Below are 20089 nucleotides of genomic sequence, written 5' to 3' on the forward strand. Positions count from 1 at the left end.
AAGGATAAAAGGATAACTATGGAGAGAATAGGGCCCCTCAAAGATCAGCAAGGCATCCTTTGTGTGGAGCCACAGGAGATGGGGGAGATACTAAACGAGTATTTTGCATCAGTATTTACTGTGGAAAAGGACATGGAAAATATGTGGGAAAATAGATGGTGACATCTTGAAAAATGTCTATATTACAGAGGAGGAGGTGCTGAATGTCTTGAAATGCATAAAGGTGGATAAATAGTCAGGACCTAATCAGGTGTATCCTAGAACTCTGTGGGGAGCGAAGGAAGTGATTGCTGTCCCCCTTGCTGAGACATTTGTGTCATTGATAGTCACAAGTGAGGTGCTGGAAGACTGGAGGTTGGCTAATGTGGTGCCACTATTTAAGAAAGTTGATAAGGAAAAACCAGGGAACTACAGATTGGTGAGCTTGACATCGGTGGTGGACAAGTTGTTGGAGGGAATCCTGAGAGATAGGATTTACATGTATTTGTAAAAACAAGGCTTTGGGATAGTCAGCTTGGCTTCATGCGTGGGAAATCATGTCTCTCAAACTTGATTGAATTTTTTGAAGAAATAACAAAGAGGGCAGAACGGTGGCTGTGATCTATATGGATTTCAGTGAGATGTTCGAAAGGTTCCTCATGGGAGAGTGGATAGCAAGGTTAGATCTCATGGAATACAGAGAGGAGGGTTGCTTTTCAGATTGGAGGCCTATGACCAGTGGCTTGCCACAAGGATTGTTGCTGGGTCCACTACTTTTCTTCATTTATATAAATGATTTGGATGTGAACAGAGGAGGTATAGTTAGTAAGTTTGCAATAAGGCACCAAAATTGAAAGTGTAGTGGGCAACGAAGAAGGTTACCTCAGAGTACAACAGGATCTTGATCAGATGGGTCAATGGGCTGAGGAGTAGTAGATGGAGTTTAATTTAGATAAATGCGACGTGCTGCATTTTAGAAAAGGGAATCAGAGTAGGACTTAGTCGTAAGGTCCTGGTGAGCGTTGCTGAATAAAGAGACCTTGGAGTGCAGGCTCATAATTCCTTGAAAGTACAGTTGCAAATAAATAAGTTAGTGAAGAAAGCGTTTGGTACGCTTTCCTTTATTTGTCAGACCATTGAGTGTATGAGTTGGGAGGTCATGTTGCGGCTGTATAGGACATTTGTTAGGTCACTTTTGGAGTATTGCTTGCAATTCTGATCTCCTTCTTATCATAAAGATATTGTAAAACTTGAAAGGGTCCAGAAAAGATTTACAAGAATTTTGCCAGGGTTGTAGCATTTCAGGCAGAGGCTGAAATAAGGTGGGACTGTTTTCTTTAGAGCATTGGAGGCTGAGTGATGGTCTTACAGAGGTTTATACCTCTGCAGGGATGACAGTGGAGGAACAATGGTGGATATTTCTGTGTATAATGCAGAAGATGCAGGATCAGTTCATTCCAAAAAGGAAGAAAGATCTTAGGAGGAGGCATGGGTAGCCGTGGCTGACGAGGGAAGTTAAGAAACATATGAAGTTAAAAGAGAAAAAGTATAACATAGCAAAGATAAGTGGGAAAACAGAGGACTGGGAAGCTTTTAAAGAACAACAGAGGATGACTAAGAAGGAAATACTCAGAGAAAAAATGAGGTACGAAGGTAAACTGGCCAATAATATAAAGGAGGATAGTAAAAGTTTTTTTAGGTATATGAAAGACAAAAAAATGGTTAAGACTAAAATTGGGCCCTTGAAGACAAAAACAAGGGAATATATTACGGGGAACAAAGAAATGGCAGAAAAATTGAATTGGTACTTCAGATCTGTGTTCACTGGGGAAGACACAAGCAATCTCCCTGAGATAACAGTGGCTGAAGGACCTGAACTTAAGGGAATTTATATTTGCCAGGAATTGGTGTTGGAGAGACTGTTAGGTCTGGAGGTTGATAAGTCCCCAGGGACTGGTGGTCTACATCCCAGGGTACTGAAGGAGGTGGCTCGAGAAATCGTGGATGCGTTGGTGATAACTTTCCAGAGTTCAATAGATTCGGGATCAGTTCCTGCGAATTGGAGGGTGGCTCATGATGTACCACTTTTTAAGAAAGGTGGGAGAGAGAAAGCAGGAAATTATAGACCAGTTAGTCTGACCTCAGTGGTGGGAAAAGATGCTGGAGTCTATTATAAAGGATGAAATTATAACACATCTGGATAGTAGTAACAGGATAGGTCATGCTTGATTAATCTTCTGGAATTTTTTGAGGATGTAACTCTGAAGATGGACGAGGGAGGTCCAGTAGATGTAGTGTACATGGACTTTCAGAAAGCTTTTAATAAAGTCGCACATAGGAGGTTAGTGAGCAAAATTAGGGCACATGTTATTGGGGGCAAAGTACTAACTGAAAGTTGACTGGCTGATAGGAAACAAAGGGTAGTGATAAATGGCTCCATTTCGGAATGGCAGGCAGTGACCAGTGGGGTACCGCAGGGATCAGTGCTGGGACCGCAGCTTTTTACAATATATGTTAATATAGAAATAACATTAGCAAATTTGCTGATGATACTAAGCTGGGTGGTAGGGTGAAGTGTGATGAGGATGTTAGGAGATTACAGGGTGACCTGCAAGTTAGGTGAGTGGTCAGATGCATGGCAGATGCAGTTTAATGTGGATAAATGTATGGTTATCCACTTTGGTGGCAAGAACAGGAAGGCAGATTACTTCTAAATGGAATCAATTTAGGTAAAAGGGCAGTACTGAGAGATCTGGGTGTTCTTGTACACCAGTCAATGAAGGTAAGCAGGTAGTGAAGAAGGCTAATAGCATGCTGGCCTTCATAACAAGAAGGATTGAGTATAGAAGCAAAGAGGTTCTTCTGCAGCTGTACAGGGCCCTGGTGAGACCACACCTGGAGTACTGTGTGCAGTTCTGGTCTCCAAATTTGAGGAAAAACATTCTGGCTATTGAGGGAGTGCAGCGTAGGTTCACGAGGTCAATTCCTGGAATGGCGGGATTACCTTACACTGAAAGACTGGAGCGACTGGGCTTATATACCCTTGTGTTTATAAGACTGAGAGGGGATCTGATTGAGACATATAAGATTATTAAAGGATTGAACACTCTGGAGGCAGGAAACATGTTTCCGCTGATGGGTGAGTGCCGAACCAGAGGACACAGCTTAAAAATACGGGGTAGACCATTTAGGACAGAGATGAGGAGAAACTTCTTCACCTAGAGAGTGGTGGCTGTGTGGAATGCTCTGCCCCAGAGGGCAGTGGAGGCCCAGTCTCTGGATTCATTTAAGAAAGAGTTGGATAGAGCTCTCAAGGATAGTGGAATCAAGGGTTATGGAGATAAGGCAGGAACAGGATACTGATTAAGGATGATCAGCCATGATCATATTGAATGGTGGTGCAGGCACGAAGGGCAGAATGGCCTATTCCTGCACCTATTGTCTATTGTATAAAATCGGAAGAGGCATGGATAGGATAAATAGACAAGGTTTATTCCCTAGGGTGGGGGAGTCCAGAACTAGAGGGCATAGGTTTAGGGAGCGAGGGGAAACATATAAAAGGGACCTAAAGGGCAACCTTTTCACATGGAGGGTGTCGCATGTATGGAATGAGCTGTCAGAGGAAGTGGTGGAGGCTGGTACAATTACAACATTTGAAAGGCATCTGGATGGGTATATCCAGGAAGGGTTTAGAGAGATACGGGCCAAGTGCTGGCTTATGGGACTAGATTAGGTTACAATATCTGGTCAGCATGGACAAGTTGGACCGACGGGTCTGTTTCCAATCTGTACATCTCTATGACTCTGTGACTCGTCTCTACAATGGTTACCAGTAAATTATTGTTGTGAGTTGTAAAAACCCATCGTAAAAAGCCTTCTAGGGAATACTGTGTGCAGTTCTGATAACCACAGAAGAGGAAGGGTGTGATTATACTGAACAAAGTGAAGAGGAAACTCATCAGGATGTTGTCTGGACTGGAGTGTTTCAGCTAAGAAGAGAAGCTAGAGAGGATGTGTTATTGTATTTGAAGCAGAGAAAGTTAAGGGGGACCTGAATGAGATGTACAGCATTATAGGGGCAATGGATAGGTTAGAAACTTTTCCTCTTAGTGGAAGGGGTCAATAACCAGGGGACATAGATTTAATCTATGGGGCAAGAAGTTTAGAGGGAATTTAAGGAAGAATATTTTCACCTAGACAGTAGTTAATATATAGAAGTCACAGCCTGAAGAGGTGGCAGAGGTAGTATCCATCACAACCTGTAAGAAATTTTTAGATGAATACTTGAAAAGCCGTAGCATACAAGGTGACAGGTCAAGTACTGGGAAATTGGATTAGAGTAGATTGGTGCTTAATGACCTGAGCAGGCATGATGGGCTGAAGGGACTCTTTCGGTGCTCTAATACTCGATAAATCTAAATCTGCCACCTTTACCTGGTCTGGCCTACAGTCACACAACAATATGGTTGACTCTTAAAGAGCTCAGCAGTCACTCAGCTCAAGGTGCAATTCGGGATAAGTAGCAAACGCTGGCCTTGTCAACAATGCCCACATCCCAGGGAGGAATGAAGAAAAAAATCCCATATTGGACTTTCTAATCTACATTCCAGTGTTCTACAGATTAACATACCAATCTGTGCAGAAACCTAGTCAAAACTGCAACATAATGTACAACGTGAAGTGAGAATGAAATTTAGCAACCCATTGCAAACTTGCAAGACTCCTATAGTCCCTACATGATGGATGTCCTGTGAGAATATTTATGGGAAATAGCAAGTGAAGAACATCTAATTGAGGTCTACAAAATCATGAATTGTATAGATAGGGTAGATAGAGATAAGCGTTTTCCCAGGATGAGGGATTCAATAAAGAGAGGTCATGCTTTCAAGGTGAGAGGTGAAAGGTTTAAGGGTGATACATGCGGCAAGTATTTTACACAGAGGGTGATAGGTGTCTGGAATGTGTTGCCAGCAGAGGTAGCAGATTCACTTAAGATGCGTCTGGACAGATGCATGAGTAGGTGGGGAGCAGAGGGATACAGATGCTTAGGAATTGGGGGACAGGTTTAGACAGTAGATTTGGATCGGCTTAAGCTTGGAAGGCCAAAGGGCCTGTTCCTGGGCTGTAAAGTTTCTTTGTTTTTCTTTGTTCTTTATCTATTTGACTTGGGAGCAGAGGTTAAGGCAGGAGAGAGAGTTTTACAGACCCACCCCTGAGTTTGCTTTAGAAAGGGCTTGGGGGAAGCAATTGCCTAGAGGGATTATAGCTGGACTGTCAGTCCAGAGACTCTCGTAATGTTCTGGGGACCTGGGTTTGAATTCAATAATAATCTGGAATTAAGAGTCTAATAATGACCATAAATCAACTGTTGATTGTTGGAAAACCCATCTGGTTCACTAATGTCCTTTAGGAAAGGAAACTGCCATCCTTACCTGAACTGCCTACATGTGACTCCAGAGCAATGTAACCTGTTCTTATCTGCCATCTGAGCAATCATGGATGGGCAATAAATGCTGGCCTAGTCAGCGATAACTTCATCACGTGAATGAACCTATTTTACTAAACAACCTGTTCAGAGTCTCTTGGTTGAGGGGTAGGGACACTACCACTGCACCAGAAGAGGGCCTCTGAGTCAGCTTAGCTTCTGAGATCAGGTGTTTTCAGACTAGTATGGCAGTACGTATCTCATGAATGAATAAAAAAGAGTGATGAATTCCAGCTGGGCGGGCCATTGCCTGTTACCAAGGGAACTCGTACTCAATGCATTTCGCATGGAGATTAATTAGTGATTGCCCATGGGTCTTGCAAGGGTTAACACACCTGTGGACATTCATTAAATAAAACATTGACAAATACTGATATATCTATCCAATTGGACAATTGCATAGATTACAAGAGATTAAGGCCAAAAGATAAATAAAAACAATATAAACTCAGACTGCACACAAGGGCACCTTTCACATATTTATTGATGAAGGAACTCAGTACGACTATAATACAGAAGGATACATTCAGGTGGAAATGAGAAATATTCTGAATCTCAATTCTTTTAAGCACTCTCTGTTCTGCAATAATAACATGAAAGTAAATTGTATTAACGTAAAGCATGTAATGAATCCTTAAGGACAATTGGCCCTTTTAAAAGCTTCAACATCAGGCATAGACCATGGAGCATTACAGACAGAAACAGGTCCTTTGGCCTGCCAGGCATGATGCCATTCTAAACTAATCCCATCTGCCTACACATGGTTCGTACCCCTCTATTCTCTGCCTGTTCAAGTGTCTGTGAAAATGCCTTTTAAACGATGCTTCTCCCACCTCCCCTGGCAGCGTGTTCCAGGCTCCTACCATCCACTGTGTAAACAGCTTGCCTCACAGATCTCCTTTAAACGTTCCCCCTCTCGCCTAATATCTCTAGTATTTGACATTTCCAACCTGGGAAAAAGATTAGATTAGATTACTTACAGTGTGGAAACAGGCCCTTCGGCCCAACAAGTCCACACCGATCCTCCGAAGAGCAACTCACCTAGACCCATTCCCTACATTTACCCTTTCACCTAACACTACAGGCAATTTAGCATGGCCAATTCACCTAACCTGCACATATTTGGACTTGGGATGAAACTGGAGCACCTGGAGGAAACCCACGCAGACACGGGGAGAATGTGCCAACTCCACACAGTTGCCTGAGATGGGAATTGAACCTGAGCCTCTAGCGCTGTGAGGCAGCTGTGCTAACCACTGTGCTGCCCACAAACTCTGACTATCCATGCTAGTGTCTCTCAAAACATTTTACTTCTATCAGGTCATCCCTCAGCCTCTGACACTCGAGTGAAAACAATCCAAGTCTGTCCAAACTCTCCTTACAGCTAATAAACTCCAATCTAGGCAACATCCTGGGAAACCTCTTTCGCACTCTCTTGAAAACATCCAAATCCTTCCTGTAATGAGGTGAGAAAATACGCCAAATGTGGCCTAACAAAGTTTTATACAGCTGCAACATGACTTGCCAACTTTTATCTTCAGCTCCCCGACTGATGAAGGCAAGCATGCTGTATGCCTTCTTGACCCTTTATCCAATGTATTGCCTCATTCAGGGAGCTATGGACTTGCACCCCAATATCTCTCTGAATAACAATGCTCCCAAGTGTTGTGCCATTTACTGTATACTTTCCTCTTGCATTTAACTCCCAAAATACATCCTCTCATACTTTTCTGGATTAAATTCCACCTGCCGTTTCTTTACACAACTTTCCAATTGATCTATATTCTCTGTGTCTTTTGACAAACCCCCCTCGCTATCCACAACTCCACCAATTTCCATGTCATCTGCAATCACATTACTCAAATTACCTAAATTTACATCCAAATCATTTACATAAATTACAAACAACAAAGGTCCCAGCACAGATCCTTGTGGAACATCACTAGTCTCATGACCCCTAGTCAAAAAAAAAACACCCTCCATAACTAATCTCTATCTTCTATGACCAAGCCAATTTTGTATGCAACTTGCCAACTTATGATGTATCCCATGTGACTTAATCTTCTGGCCCAGTTTACTGTGAGGGACTTTGTTAAATGCTTTAGTAAAATCCATGTGGACAACATCCACTGCCATACCCTCAATCACCTTCATCACTTCCTCAAAAAGTCTAATCAAATTTATGAGACAAGATCTCCCCTCCCACACAGCCATGTTTACTATCCCTAATAAGTCCATTCTTTTCTAAATGTGAGTAAATCCTGTAGCTAAGAATCTTCTTCAATAGTTTCCGGCTCACTGATGTAAGGGTCACTGGTCTATAATTTCCTGGATTATCTCTATTGCCCTTCTTAAACAAAGGAACATTGGCAATTCTCCAGTCTTCACGCATCTCTCCTGTGGCTAAAGAAGGTAGAAAGATCTTTTGAAGACCCAGCAATTTCCTCTCTTCCCTCCTTCAGAATCCTGTGATAGATCCCATCAGGCCCTGGGACTTATCTATGTGACTGTCACTTCTTGGTAATGACTTGCTTTCGAATATCAGCATAGCCCTATCTAACCTTCCCATCACTGATGTCCTTCTCCTTGGTGAATATTAATGAGAAGCACTCATGGAAGACCTTACCTACTCCACTGGCTCCAAACATAAATTCCCTCCCTTGTCCTTGAGTGGACTCACCCTTTTGCTACTAACCTCTTGTTCCTAATATGCACTTAAAATGCTTTCTCCTTAATGGGATTCTCCTTAATCCTTCTGCTGAGGATATTTCATCCCTCCCAATTGCTTATTTAAGTTTTTTCCTGCCTCCTTTCTAATCCTCAAAGTCCTTGCCTGATTTCAGTTTCTTAAACCATACATATGCTTCTTTTTCCTTTTTGACCGAACGTTCACTATTTCTTGCCATCCTTATCTTTCTTCATCACAGGAACATGCTGGTTCTAATCAACAGGCCTTTAAAAGATTTCAAATATCAGATATGAATTTACACTCGAACAACTCCCGTATGATTTCTGCCTAATACTGTTGCTATTAGCCTTCCTCCAAGTTTGCTCTTTCAACCAAGGACAATGCCAACCTTTATCTGTAACTATCTTAACATTTATGGATTTATGATCACTGTTGCCAAAATGCCAAACTTCAATCACATGGCCAAGCTCATTTCCCAGTTAAAAAGTCTAGTATAGCCACTTCCCTAGTTGGACTATCTACATTTTGTTTCAAAAACCCTCCTGGATGCACGTAACAAAATCTGCTCCACCTAAACCCCTGGTACTAAGAGAGTCCCAGTCAATGTTGGGGAAGTAAAATCATCTTCTACAACAATTCTGCTGAGTTTACACCTTTCCATGATCTGCTTACATACCTGTTCCTCTTTCTCCTGCTGGCTACTGGGGAGTAGACAAACAGAAGGCTGGAAGAGCACAGTAGCCAGGCAGCATCAGGAGATGGAGAAGTCCGATGTTTCAGGTGTAAGCCTTATTCAGGAATGGAGGTGCAGATAGGGCAAGTTTCAGATTGGGGGGGGGGGGGGGGTAGAGGGGCAAAGTATTAAGGTGGTGCTAGGTGAATACAGGTGGTAGGTACGACCTGGTAGGTGGATAGGAGGAATGAATCCGGTTGGTAGCTGGAAGGAGGGGTCAGACGGAGGGATGGAAGGGAGGAGGCAGGACTGGAAAGTGAATCAGAGGATGGTTGGGATGGCAATCTCAATGTTGAGTCCTTTGGGTTGTAGGCTGTCCAGGTGAAAGATGTAGTGTTGTTCCTTCAATTTGTGGTTTGATTCACTGTGGCAATGGAGGAGACCAAGGATGGACATGTTGGAGAGGCTATTTGGAGGCCTATAGTATAACCCCATTATAATGACTGCACCTTTCTGATTCTGCTTGCATTCCACCCACTGATGCCCTATTGATTGAACATTGATTGTCCACCCCTATTTGCCCTTGAGAAGGTGTGGTGAGCTGCCTTCTTGAATCGCTGCAGTCCACTTGCTGTGGGTTAACCCACAATGCTGGTAGGGAAGGAATTCCAGGATTCTGACCCAACGACTGTGAAGGAACGGCGGTATGTTTCTACGGCAGGGTGGTGAGTGGCTTGGAGGGGAGCTTGCAGGTGGTGGTGTTCCTAAGTACCTGCTGCCCTTGTCCTTCCATATAGAAATGGTCATGGGTTTCGAAGGTGCTGTCTAAGGCTCTTTGGTGAACTTCTGCATTGCATCTGTGATGAGTTGAGTTTCTGGTCAATGGTAACCCCAAGGATGTTAACAGTAGGGGATTCAGTGATGGTAATACCGTTAAATGTCAAGGGATGGTGGTTAGAGTGTCTCTTATTGATGATGGTGCAGCTGTGACTTTCTCCCTAATCAGTACTGCAACTCCCCCGGCACCCCTCTATCATGCCTGAAACATCTAAATGCTAGATTGTTGAGTTGCCAGTCCTGTCCTTCTCTCAACCAGGTTTCTGTAATAGCAACAACATGGTAGTTCTGATCCAGGCTATAAACTTATTTCCGTTACCTGCTATTCTTCTTGCATTGAAATAAATACACATCAGGCTGCCAGTCTTGCTGTGTCCATTAACCTGACCCTGCTTGTTCTTCCTATTAGATTTACTTGACTTAACCTTTACAATCACTCCACATACTGACTTACTCGTCCAGTTTCCACCTCCTGCCACACCCTCCTGAATTGCACTAGCCAATCTCCTTGAAGGATATCGGTGCCCCTCCAGTTTACTACAACCTGTCCTTTTTGTACAGATTTCTCCTGCCCTAGAAATGATTCAGATATATAAATCCCTTCCTCCTGCACCAGCTCTTTTACTATGGATTTAACTGCATGGACCACTGCTGGCACTGAATGCTATTGAAAAATATGAAAACAAATAAAAACAAAACCTAGACAAGTAGGAGTAATTAGCAGAATGCTTGATCTAAGCATGTGAAACTTCATTGCCTCTGACAGAGTGTCTGGAAAGCTGACTCAGTCTTTTGCGAGGGATATGTAGCTGGAGGAAATGAACACCTATAACGGCATACCTACTGAAGTTGTACACAACACAACTGTAGGACTGACAACTCAAAACCTGGTTAAGTTATTGAAGTGTTTGTTCAAGAAACATCTTCTATAAGAATTCTATATTTTGAAATTTTCCTTCCTCCCAGAAGGTGCTAGCTGAAGCAAATTCTGATAGATGTTGGTCAACTTCTGAAGTTCAGCCACTTGTCAAAGCTACTTCATTGTATGAAATGCTAATGTTGTAAGTTGCATCAATTGACTGTGTTTTTAAATCACCAGGTTGGATGGGTTGTGACACACAGATACTGCCAAACCTGCTGAGTTTCTACAGCTACTTCTACTTTTGTTTCAGATCTCCAGCATCCACAGTTCTTTGTTTTATTAAAACGCTATAATCAGTTAGTTAAATCATTTCTTCTCACCTACTGCAATTGCTCCAAAGTCCACCATATTCTGTTTGTTACCAGAAATGAGTATGATTGGTGGGGCAACTGTAGGGCAATTCACCTCTAGATATAGGGTGTTGTGGATGCTGCAAATACATAAAGTATCAATAGTTATTTCCATTATTGGCATCAATATGACCATAGCTTCAAAACACAAACTGGGTAAAAGAGGAGGAAAATTTTCAATTTCTTACCCATGCAAAAGTCCATCATTTTGGATCAGGCATTAGTTGTATAAGAATTTCCTAGGTTTCATGTTTACATTGAAAGTCTATTCCATTGTTAATCCCTCAACAATAATATGCCCTTTAAACAAGCTATTATTTCAAATGTCAATGGATAGAGTTTATTTAGCACAGTTGATTAATCATATATGGCTTTGAAGTATACTTATGTAACTGCTGCAGTTTTATTGGTCATCTGTCGATACTGCATATCTATTTCGATTTTAGGTGAAGTGCGTAGAAAATATTGAACTCCCCTTTCAATTTTAACATCACCTCTAACATTGATAATGCATTTCTTAAGGTGCATTGCTGCAAAAAGACATCATTGATAAAGACTTGATAGAGTCCACTTGCCAACCAATCTTAGACAATATAAATGTTTCCCTCTCCAACTGTACTCTTACAACAGTCTTGATGAACGCAAGATGAAAAGCTTCCAACAAATTTCAGCCAGCAATATTCAAGTTATTGTTAAGGTGGTAATACTGGATAAGTCACATGCCAGAATGAAACCTGGCTTGATAGATCATATATTTCATTGATATATTTACTCATATGAAGCTGCAGATGCACTCGAACAATGGAACATAAGCTTATTACCCAAGGAAAAGAAACCAAGTTATGTATATATGAGAATTAGAAAAGTCCTAACAACAAATAGCAAGATAGAGTTTCAACTTGCTCCATGACACTATCCTTTTACAGATACTCAATTCCAAAGAAATTCACTCTTGTCTTAACATTAAGTTTTTCCTTAACCTCTCCTAGGTTTATTTTCTTGGATGGAAGAGATAGTTTTCTCATTCCTTTCTGAGGCCACTGGCATGAACCTTTCACAATTCTGATGGCCTAAACTTGAAAACTTCTTTCCCAAGCTCTCCTGGCTTGGAAGTTCCTCAAACAGGATACTTTGGCTATCGTCACTGGTTTCCATGAAATAAAACGTGATTCTCTGCTGAGACAAACTTTTCTCCCTTCTGAACTGAACTTCTGGTTCCTCTGAACTGAGACCTTGAAACTTCTTTCTGAAGTCAGAAGCTAATGTTATGACTTTTTAGTTTGTTGTAAACTCAGCAAACTAAACATTTCATTCACTAACACTTCAGGGGTTCTTCCAAACATTTGACTGCAGTCAACTGCTTTCTTGGAAATGATGCACTTACGTCACTGTTCCAAATAAGTTTCTGAAAGATTAACTCCACAGAGTTAACTGAACCACACCAGTTTGAAATCTAAATTCCAAAATATAAGTACATGATATAAGTTTAATCACATTTTGTATTATCAAACAACTGATCGATTTTATGGCCCAAACAACACCAGTTGACTCTGCTTCATGATGTTAATGTGACCTTATTCCATGTAATAGTCTAAAATAAAAACAAATAGTGCTGGAGAAACTCAGCAGTTCTGACAGCATATGTGGAGAGAAGAACAGAGTTAAGGTTTTAAGAGCTTTGCTTTTATCGTATGTTATAGTTACTCAATTTTCAGCAATCAAAAGCCATTGTTATCACAGACTAATGGCAGAACAGAATTTTGAGCTCTATGGTTCCATGAATTAACCAGTACCTAGAAATAGACAGTTTAAAAGTGACAGTAAAGATTGGACATAAAATCACTATTGCAAAGAACCTTCAGCAAGTTGAATCTTGTGATTATTGCTGGTTAATAAAATTGCTAGAAATTACAAACCGTTGGATACCATGCAATTAAAATTGGCCATGAAAAGTATATTTCAACACATATATAATATCAATTATGCTGCTTCATAAACTGTACAAGACAGGGTAATGATGATAATTTAGATAAGGAAAGAGAAACATAAACTGCAGAATAAACTATTTCAGCCTATAGCCTGTTGTGTCATATATCTTATGTAATTTCTATGACTTGTGAAAAATAAGGGCCACAGATGACATATTTACATGTTTCAATATATGAGCGTATATATGCTGAGTTGGTTAAGCCAAGACAAAATTTATTGAACGTACAACATTATTTATGCTATTTTACCTGTAAGGAGAGTAACCTGGTATTTTATGGTCTGTTGATCCTTGATATTTAACAAAACAGGGAATGACAAACGTGTGAAAGTCTTCTTTGAAATCCCTCAGCATTGAAGCAAGGGCTGCATTATATTCATTAGAACTGAAAGAATAGAGAACAGGATTATTTGAAAGGAAAGGCTTTTTTTTAGCCTTTGGGCATAAATTAGGTCCTGTCAAAGGTATAAGAATTCATAAATGCACATCTGGACAATCACGAAACTTTAGTGATTCCCCTTTAAAGCACTCCTAGTTTTTGCCATTAATGAAGACTTGGGAATCGTGGCTTCATGGTTGCCTTTTCTCATTCTTTGGAGGGTCAACCCAATACCTCTCATTTCCCAGTGACTAAAATCATATGGTAAATGTAGTTTTACTTACTCAAGTGGAATGTTTACTGGATTGGGAGGTTCAAACAAAGAGCTGTCACTTATATTGTTCATTTCCTTAGGTTTAGGGGTACTTGGGCTGCTTCCTCTTGTTTCCATCTGTTTTGGCAGTGGTCTCTTTTTGCTCTGCAGAATTAACAAAAGAATATAAGGAACACTTGCCCCCAATTTGATAATCTTTCAGTGAATGGAATACTTGTCAATACTTGGATAATAGAAACCTCAGAAATTTTCTACAAAGAATGAAAAATCTTTCTACTATTTTTCTGAAAATTTTTTCTCCTCCTTGCACTGTCTGCTTTTCTAAAAGTATCAAATCCTTGACTGGCTTCAGCTGTATTCTAGTATTCTACCTGTGCCCTTCTTCAGTATATATGGGAACAGACAGTGAATAACAATGGGCTGGTCAATTGTAAAGAGCCTCACATATCAGGATGAGTATTTTTCTCTGGGTGTGGAGATGTATTTCTGTTTATGAAAGGTCACATATCAAAACCCACGCATTGTAACAAATAGTGTTATTCTGAGATGTGATAATAAACCAGGCAATTTTTTGTTCTTGTCATGATTTGGAGATGCCAGTGTTCAAGTGGGGTGTACAAAGTTAAAATCACCAGGTTATAGTCCAACTGATGAAGGAGCAGCGCTCCGAAAGCTAGTGCTTCCAAATAAACCTGTTGGACTATAACCTGGTGTTGTGTGATTTTTAATTTTATTCTTGTGACTTACTCTGCCAACAGGACCACTCATTGTAACTTAACACTGGATTTGATTACCATCTGTAAATAAACAACGACTGTGGGAGATTCTGTGCTCAAAACTTACACTGCCTTCCAGAGTCTTTGATGTCCATGGGCAGAGGTCACATGACACCAGATTATATTCCAACAGGTTTATTTGAAATCACAAGCTTTAGGAGCGCTGGTGTCATGTGACTTCTGAGTTTGTCCACTCCAGTCCACCAGCACCTCCATATCATTGATGTCCATGCTTACTACTAATATTATGTCATCAGAATACGCAGCAGATAGCACAAAACTTTGAACAGATTTTCAGCTTCAATCTTTAGTCATTTATGGTCCCATCTCCTTATTCTGCATTATTAATTTGCAAAATATTGGTGCTAATCTCAAATAACCATCCATTATATATTCAATGTGTCTTATGTAATCACAGATCACAGAGTAGTACAGCATGGAAGAGATCATTTGGCCCATCAATTTTGTGTCAGATCTTCCAAACAATAATCCAGAAAGTCCACCTTTCTTTCCTCACAACACAACAAATAGTTTTCTTCTTCAAGTGTGACCCCGACTGCATTTAAAAATATCTACTGAACAGCTTATTCATAATTCTGGATCAGTGGTGCTGGAAGAGCACAGCAGTTCAGGCAGCATCCAACGAGCAGCGAAATCGACGTTTCGGGCAAAAGCCTTTCATCAGGAATAAAGGCAGTGAGCTGCATCTGCAGTCATTGTTTTTACCTAGTTTTACCGAGCTTATTCATAATCCATAGCCAAATGTTTTTAATATGAAGTCACATATATTCATGAACTCATCTATCCACAATGTTAAGTGAAAGGATATCAGTCAGATTTTTATCCACCATTTCATGTCTTCCTATCTTGTCATCCAACTGTCGTTTTGTCTTTACTAAATTTGTCAGACTTGACCTTATGCTCATAAGGCTATTGTGACTACTGACTTCTAGCCCATGTATATTTCACAAATTTTGTTACTTTCAAAATGCAAAATTCAAAGTGTATCTGCCTAACAAAAGCACAAGAGTTTGTGATCACACAGATTGCATTTCCACCAATATTTACTACATTAAAACTGGATTAAAGATCATTAATTGTGATATAACTATGTTTGTTTTCTGTTTTGCCTATTTTACACATTCCATAGCATGTTCAGGTCGTTCTGTTATAGCACATGTTTCATAAACACGAATCCGCTGTAATGCGATCAATGAATTGGTGATGTTGCTTCTACAGCACAAACGTTTAAAACGTATGGTGGCTGTAACGCGATTACAGCGTCAACACTTTAAGCGCTGTTTCAAAAGTCTGATTTTTCAACAATGTGGGGTGTACAAGAATGCAACCATCGCATTCTAGAAGAACTGGCTGTACCGTGTGGTACAAGTAATTCACCGGTCTATTGCACACATGCTTTACACACTGAAGGCAATATTCTGCTAATGCCAGTTAGCAGCAGCCACCAAAATTATCTTCACATATAAATATCCTCTGGTCAATTCCATTTAACTTTCTCAATAAGAATTTAATAAAGCATTAATCATACAGAAGTTTTGTGAAGTGAATTGTCACAACTAGAAGTTAACATTTACTGCCCATGCCAAATAAAAGTGAAATGTAATTATAAAAACAATATTTCTAAACAGTCAAAATTAAATACTCAAAATTTTCTTACAGATAACTCATCTGATTTTGAGCTCTCAGCTTCTTGTTTCTCCAAAATCCTCTCTGTTTCTGCAGCTTGGCACAGCATTCGTACAGCTTCTTTTTGCACCAGCAGGTCGGGTAGTGTCGGTTTAAATATCAAGTGTACCAAACATTTCTGTAGTTCACAGATAGAATGGGTAGTATTTTACAATAACAAAGAGGAGAGTTGTGTAGCTACTGAGGAGTTAAACTAGGATCATCCTGTCCACCATTCCCTGGGTAACTAATCAGATAATTAAATAGGAAATGTCTTAATCTCCAAATCTAATTCAGAGTCAGACACATTACGGAGGGTATAGGGAAGCAGGAGGACTGTCCATTGCAAGTTCAAACTACTTGGCATTTCCTATGCTGTGTCCCATAAACCATCTTGGGTCACTCGTCTGGTCACCTCTTATGACCCAGAGGCTGGAAGATTTGGGCCATTGTTTAAATACAAAAATATAGAATTCATCTTTCTCTCCTGGATTAGCAACCTCTCAGTCAAATTGCATTCTCAGAGTTTTCATGTTTAAATACAGATTTATGTAATTTGTTGAGCAGAAAAAACAGGTATGAGCTTATCTCAAGCAGGAATAACCAAATCAGTAATCTTTATCAAAATACCTCACTCTGATATGTGTTACAAATAGTGGTTTTAAAGGATGACATATGGGAGCGTGCTTCCCTTTAATCAAGCAGGGCCTGCATCGAATACATTAAGCTGTAGCCCAGTTTGACGTACAGCAGTGCTCCTTCAACCTTCACTCTATCACTTAAAACATCCCCAACATCAGGAGAACACTTTTCCCACATCAGTGAGAACTTTTCCACTGCAAAGGTCAGTTATCCTCATATGTATCTTGAGAAGAGTTGCAAAATTAGGTTAATTTGTGATGCTGGTCCCTTTGCTCATGACTAAATCAAATCTAAGTAACAGAAGTGAAAAGATGAGGATTAGCCAATGCTCTGTACAAGCTCCCATAGACATGCTGAATTTGGCTCACCAATGATGGCTCTAGTTAAATGTCAATTTCTGCAGATCTATGGAAACCACAATATTAACAACATAACTTTTTATCACATTTATTGCATGTAAAATATTTCAATACCCATCCTAGAGGTAAAATCTACAATAAAATACCTCAATTTCCTTCATAGAAAGCAAAGAAAGAAAGATTGGCCATGATTTGACAAAGCGACAGGTTTAAAAGAAGTCTCAAAAGGAGAGGGAGCTGAAAATGTGTTGCTGGAAAAGCGCAGCAGGTCAGGCAGCATCCAAGGAACAGGAGAATCGACGTTTTGGGCATGAGCCCTTCTTCAGGAAGGCTCATGCCCGAAACATCGATTCTCCTGCTCCTTGGATGCTGCTGACCTGCTGCGCTTTTCCAGCAACACATTTTCAGCTCTGATCTCCAGCATCTGCAGACCTCACTTTCTCCTCAAAGGAGAGGGAGGTCAGTTGTAAAATGTGTAGCTTACTTGGCTGAAGGCATGGCTCTTAATGAAATGAAGAATACACAAGGAGCCAGATCTAGAGGAACACAATCTGGTTGAAGGTGGTGGTTAGTACAAGCACAGAAAAAGTCACAGAGATTGGGGGGGGGGGGGGGGGGGGGGCAAAGCTATGAAGTGTGGGAATTCAACATGTGGGATAAAGAGTCTGCAAAAAGTTTGGTTCAGGCTGAGACAAGGGCCAGAACAGAGATGGAATCTGAAAGAGATGAGGCTTCAGGTCTCGGGCAACAAAGAGGATGGAGTAGGTAGGTTTGACTTGGTGGCAAACCAGAAGGCACTGGAACAACAAAGGCCACTTAACAATAGTCGAGTCTCTCTACATGGGTGGTGATGAAATTGATAAGTTTCATTTCTTATTAGAAATAAGGGGAAAAGGGGATTAAGGAGTTGGTTGGCAGTGCAGGAAAGAAACCAGGGGTTATCTTTACACACTAAATGAACTTGCTTAATAGGGAAAGAAAGTTCAAACTTCCTGTCACAGCGCCAACACAACTTCTTTTTCGTATTTTAGCACATGATCAGTTTGCTTTGAGTTCTGTGGAAAAGCTGTAGACCAACTCTGACCTCTCCTGGCATTACAGTTCCAACAGCAGGTGCAATAGATAAATAAGAATATTCCGGAATGACAAATTCAAATAATGTTGGCCCGACAGGAGCAATTTCTCCTTTTCCAATCCTTGGCACGGAGTGAATGAATTCATTTTGGCTGGTGTGTGAATTCTCCACATACAGAGTCACGGTAGATGTATCATTTAAAGCTGTAGCAGCAAAGTGAATCACTGAATGGGATAACTTCAGGGGAGGGAAGACACCAACAGCTTGGCAGGAAATCTTGAATTCCCTAAATAATAAAACAAAGTGTATTAGTAAAAATATTGCTTATTGAAACGTAATTATATCAAAATATCAATGATTTCTTAAACAGTAAGAATGATCCTTTTGAGATTGTATGTAATGCATTTGGTTAGCAATGATGAAAGTTTAATTTGCAACAATCATACTTGTAAAAGCATCACTCAATAGCACTGTCTGATTTTCTATATTTACGGTACAAGTTTTGAGTTTGTTCAAGTAACAATGATGTAGAAAAGAGAATATTTAATACGGCCAATATAGTATTTTGTAGTAGTGGAGCATTTTGTTATGTTGTCTTCTCTGCTGCCCTCTCTGTTATGGAGGTGCTGGCCTCATAATAGCTGCATTATTCAGCATGTCTTTATCTTATTTGTGCAATACAGTATAGAAAGATAGCACTGAGATTGAGAGACCACCCCTCAGCCTCCAGGGAAATCGCCACCGCCCCCCCCCCCCCCAAGCCTATTCAAAAAAATGGTGTAGGCTGGTACACTTACAACATTTAATAGACATTTGGATGAGTACATGAATAGGAAGAGTTTAGAGGGATATGGGCCAAATTAAGGCAAATAGGTCTAGATTTATTTGGGATATCTGGTCAACATGGAAGAGTTGGACCAAAGAGTCTGCACAACTCGATGATTCTGTGAATCTATGGAGTTCTTTTCAATATTAGACTGAAAAACATTGTCATTGTGACACATTTTTGGATTGATCACGAAAGAGTACTGGATTGACATGCCAGATAGTTGAAAATGTGTTGCTGGTTAAAGCACAGCAGGTCAGGCAGCATCCAAGGAATAGGAAATTCGACGTTTCGGGCATAAGCCCTTCATCAGGAATAGCCTACACCACCATTATTTCACTCAGATTCAAGGGGGAATGTGGTGCTGTAAGATCTCTTAATCTATTCACAAAATGCCATGCTGTATGAATCAACAGGTCTGGATATTCCACTCCTCACCAACAGCAAGACTAATGCATGATCTGATTGGCTTCTGTTCAAGCTTGGTGCCCAGACCTTCAACCAAATGAGATCATGGCGGCTAGAGACTTCCTGTCTGTCTCTGCCACATGATTGGGCCTGACCCTATGTCTCTGCATATCTAATAGGCTGGCCACCGTATGGTTGTAAAAAGGATATGTGATCAAGGCCCTTGATGGGAATTGTAGATCCTGCTATAGTTTCACTACAGATCCATATTCTGTAGTGAGCTACCTGACATAGGAGCATGTTCCAAAAGCTGGTACTTCCAAATTAATCTGTTGGACTATAAACTGGTGTTGTGTGATTTTTAACTTAATCTCACTGAAGATAAACTTCACTCCATTAATTCTAAAGCATACCCTTAAAAAATTCTAAAGTATTCCATTATGAAAATGAAATCTGATTCTTTCATGATAGAGGTTCCCCAAATAAAGACATGTGGCAAGATTTTTAACCCTGATGAGAGTGGGCACGGAAGAGGGCTGGTGTGGAAATTAGCTGACATGCTACAAAGCCTAAGCATCATGCCTAGTCCCTACCCTTTTCTTGATGTGGGATGGAGAATGGTAGGATCATCCACCTGTGCAAGTTTCTGGTAATCAATTTAGGACCTTAAAATGTCTATTCAGGAGAATTATCCCAGTGATGCAAACACTCAAGGACACCTACCTGGAGGTAACCTCCCAGT

The 20089-nt window shown here is 40.5% G+C and overlaps 1 protein-coding gene across 2 annotated transcripts in view; it reads right to left on the reverse strand.

Annotated features, from left to right (window-relative positions):
- The window catches only part of cfap74 (cilia and flagella associated protein 74), a 201498-nt gene that overhangs the window by 24631 nt on the left and 156778 nt on the right, over positions 1–20089 (reverse strand). For both annotated transcript variants that reach the window (XM_060852040.1, XM_060852039.1), the window contains 6 exons: positions 18123–18399; positions 16030–16176; positions 13586–13719; positions 13173–13307; positions 10906–11015; positions 5989–6044 (listed from right to left, as the gene is read on the reverse strand). In XM_060852040.1, the coding sequence (XP_060708023.1) occupies positions 5989–6044; positions 10906–11015; positions 13173–13307; positions 13586–13719; positions 16030–16176; positions 18123–18399 (859 nt within the window). The remainder of the gene's footprint in view (positions 1–5988; positions 6045–10905; positions 11016–13172; positions 13308–13585; positions 13720–16029; positions 16177–18122; positions 18400–20089) is intronic.

Source organism: Hemiscyllium ocellatum, chromosome 37 (genome assembly GCF_020745735.1).
Source record: "Hemiscyllium ocellatum isolate sHemOce1 chromosome 37, sHemOce1.pat.X.cur, whole genome shotgun sequence".
Taxonomy (NCBI): domain Eukaryota; kingdom Metazoa; phylum Chordata; class Chondrichthyes; order Orectolobiformes; family Hemiscylliidae; genus Hemiscyllium; species Hemiscyllium ocellatum.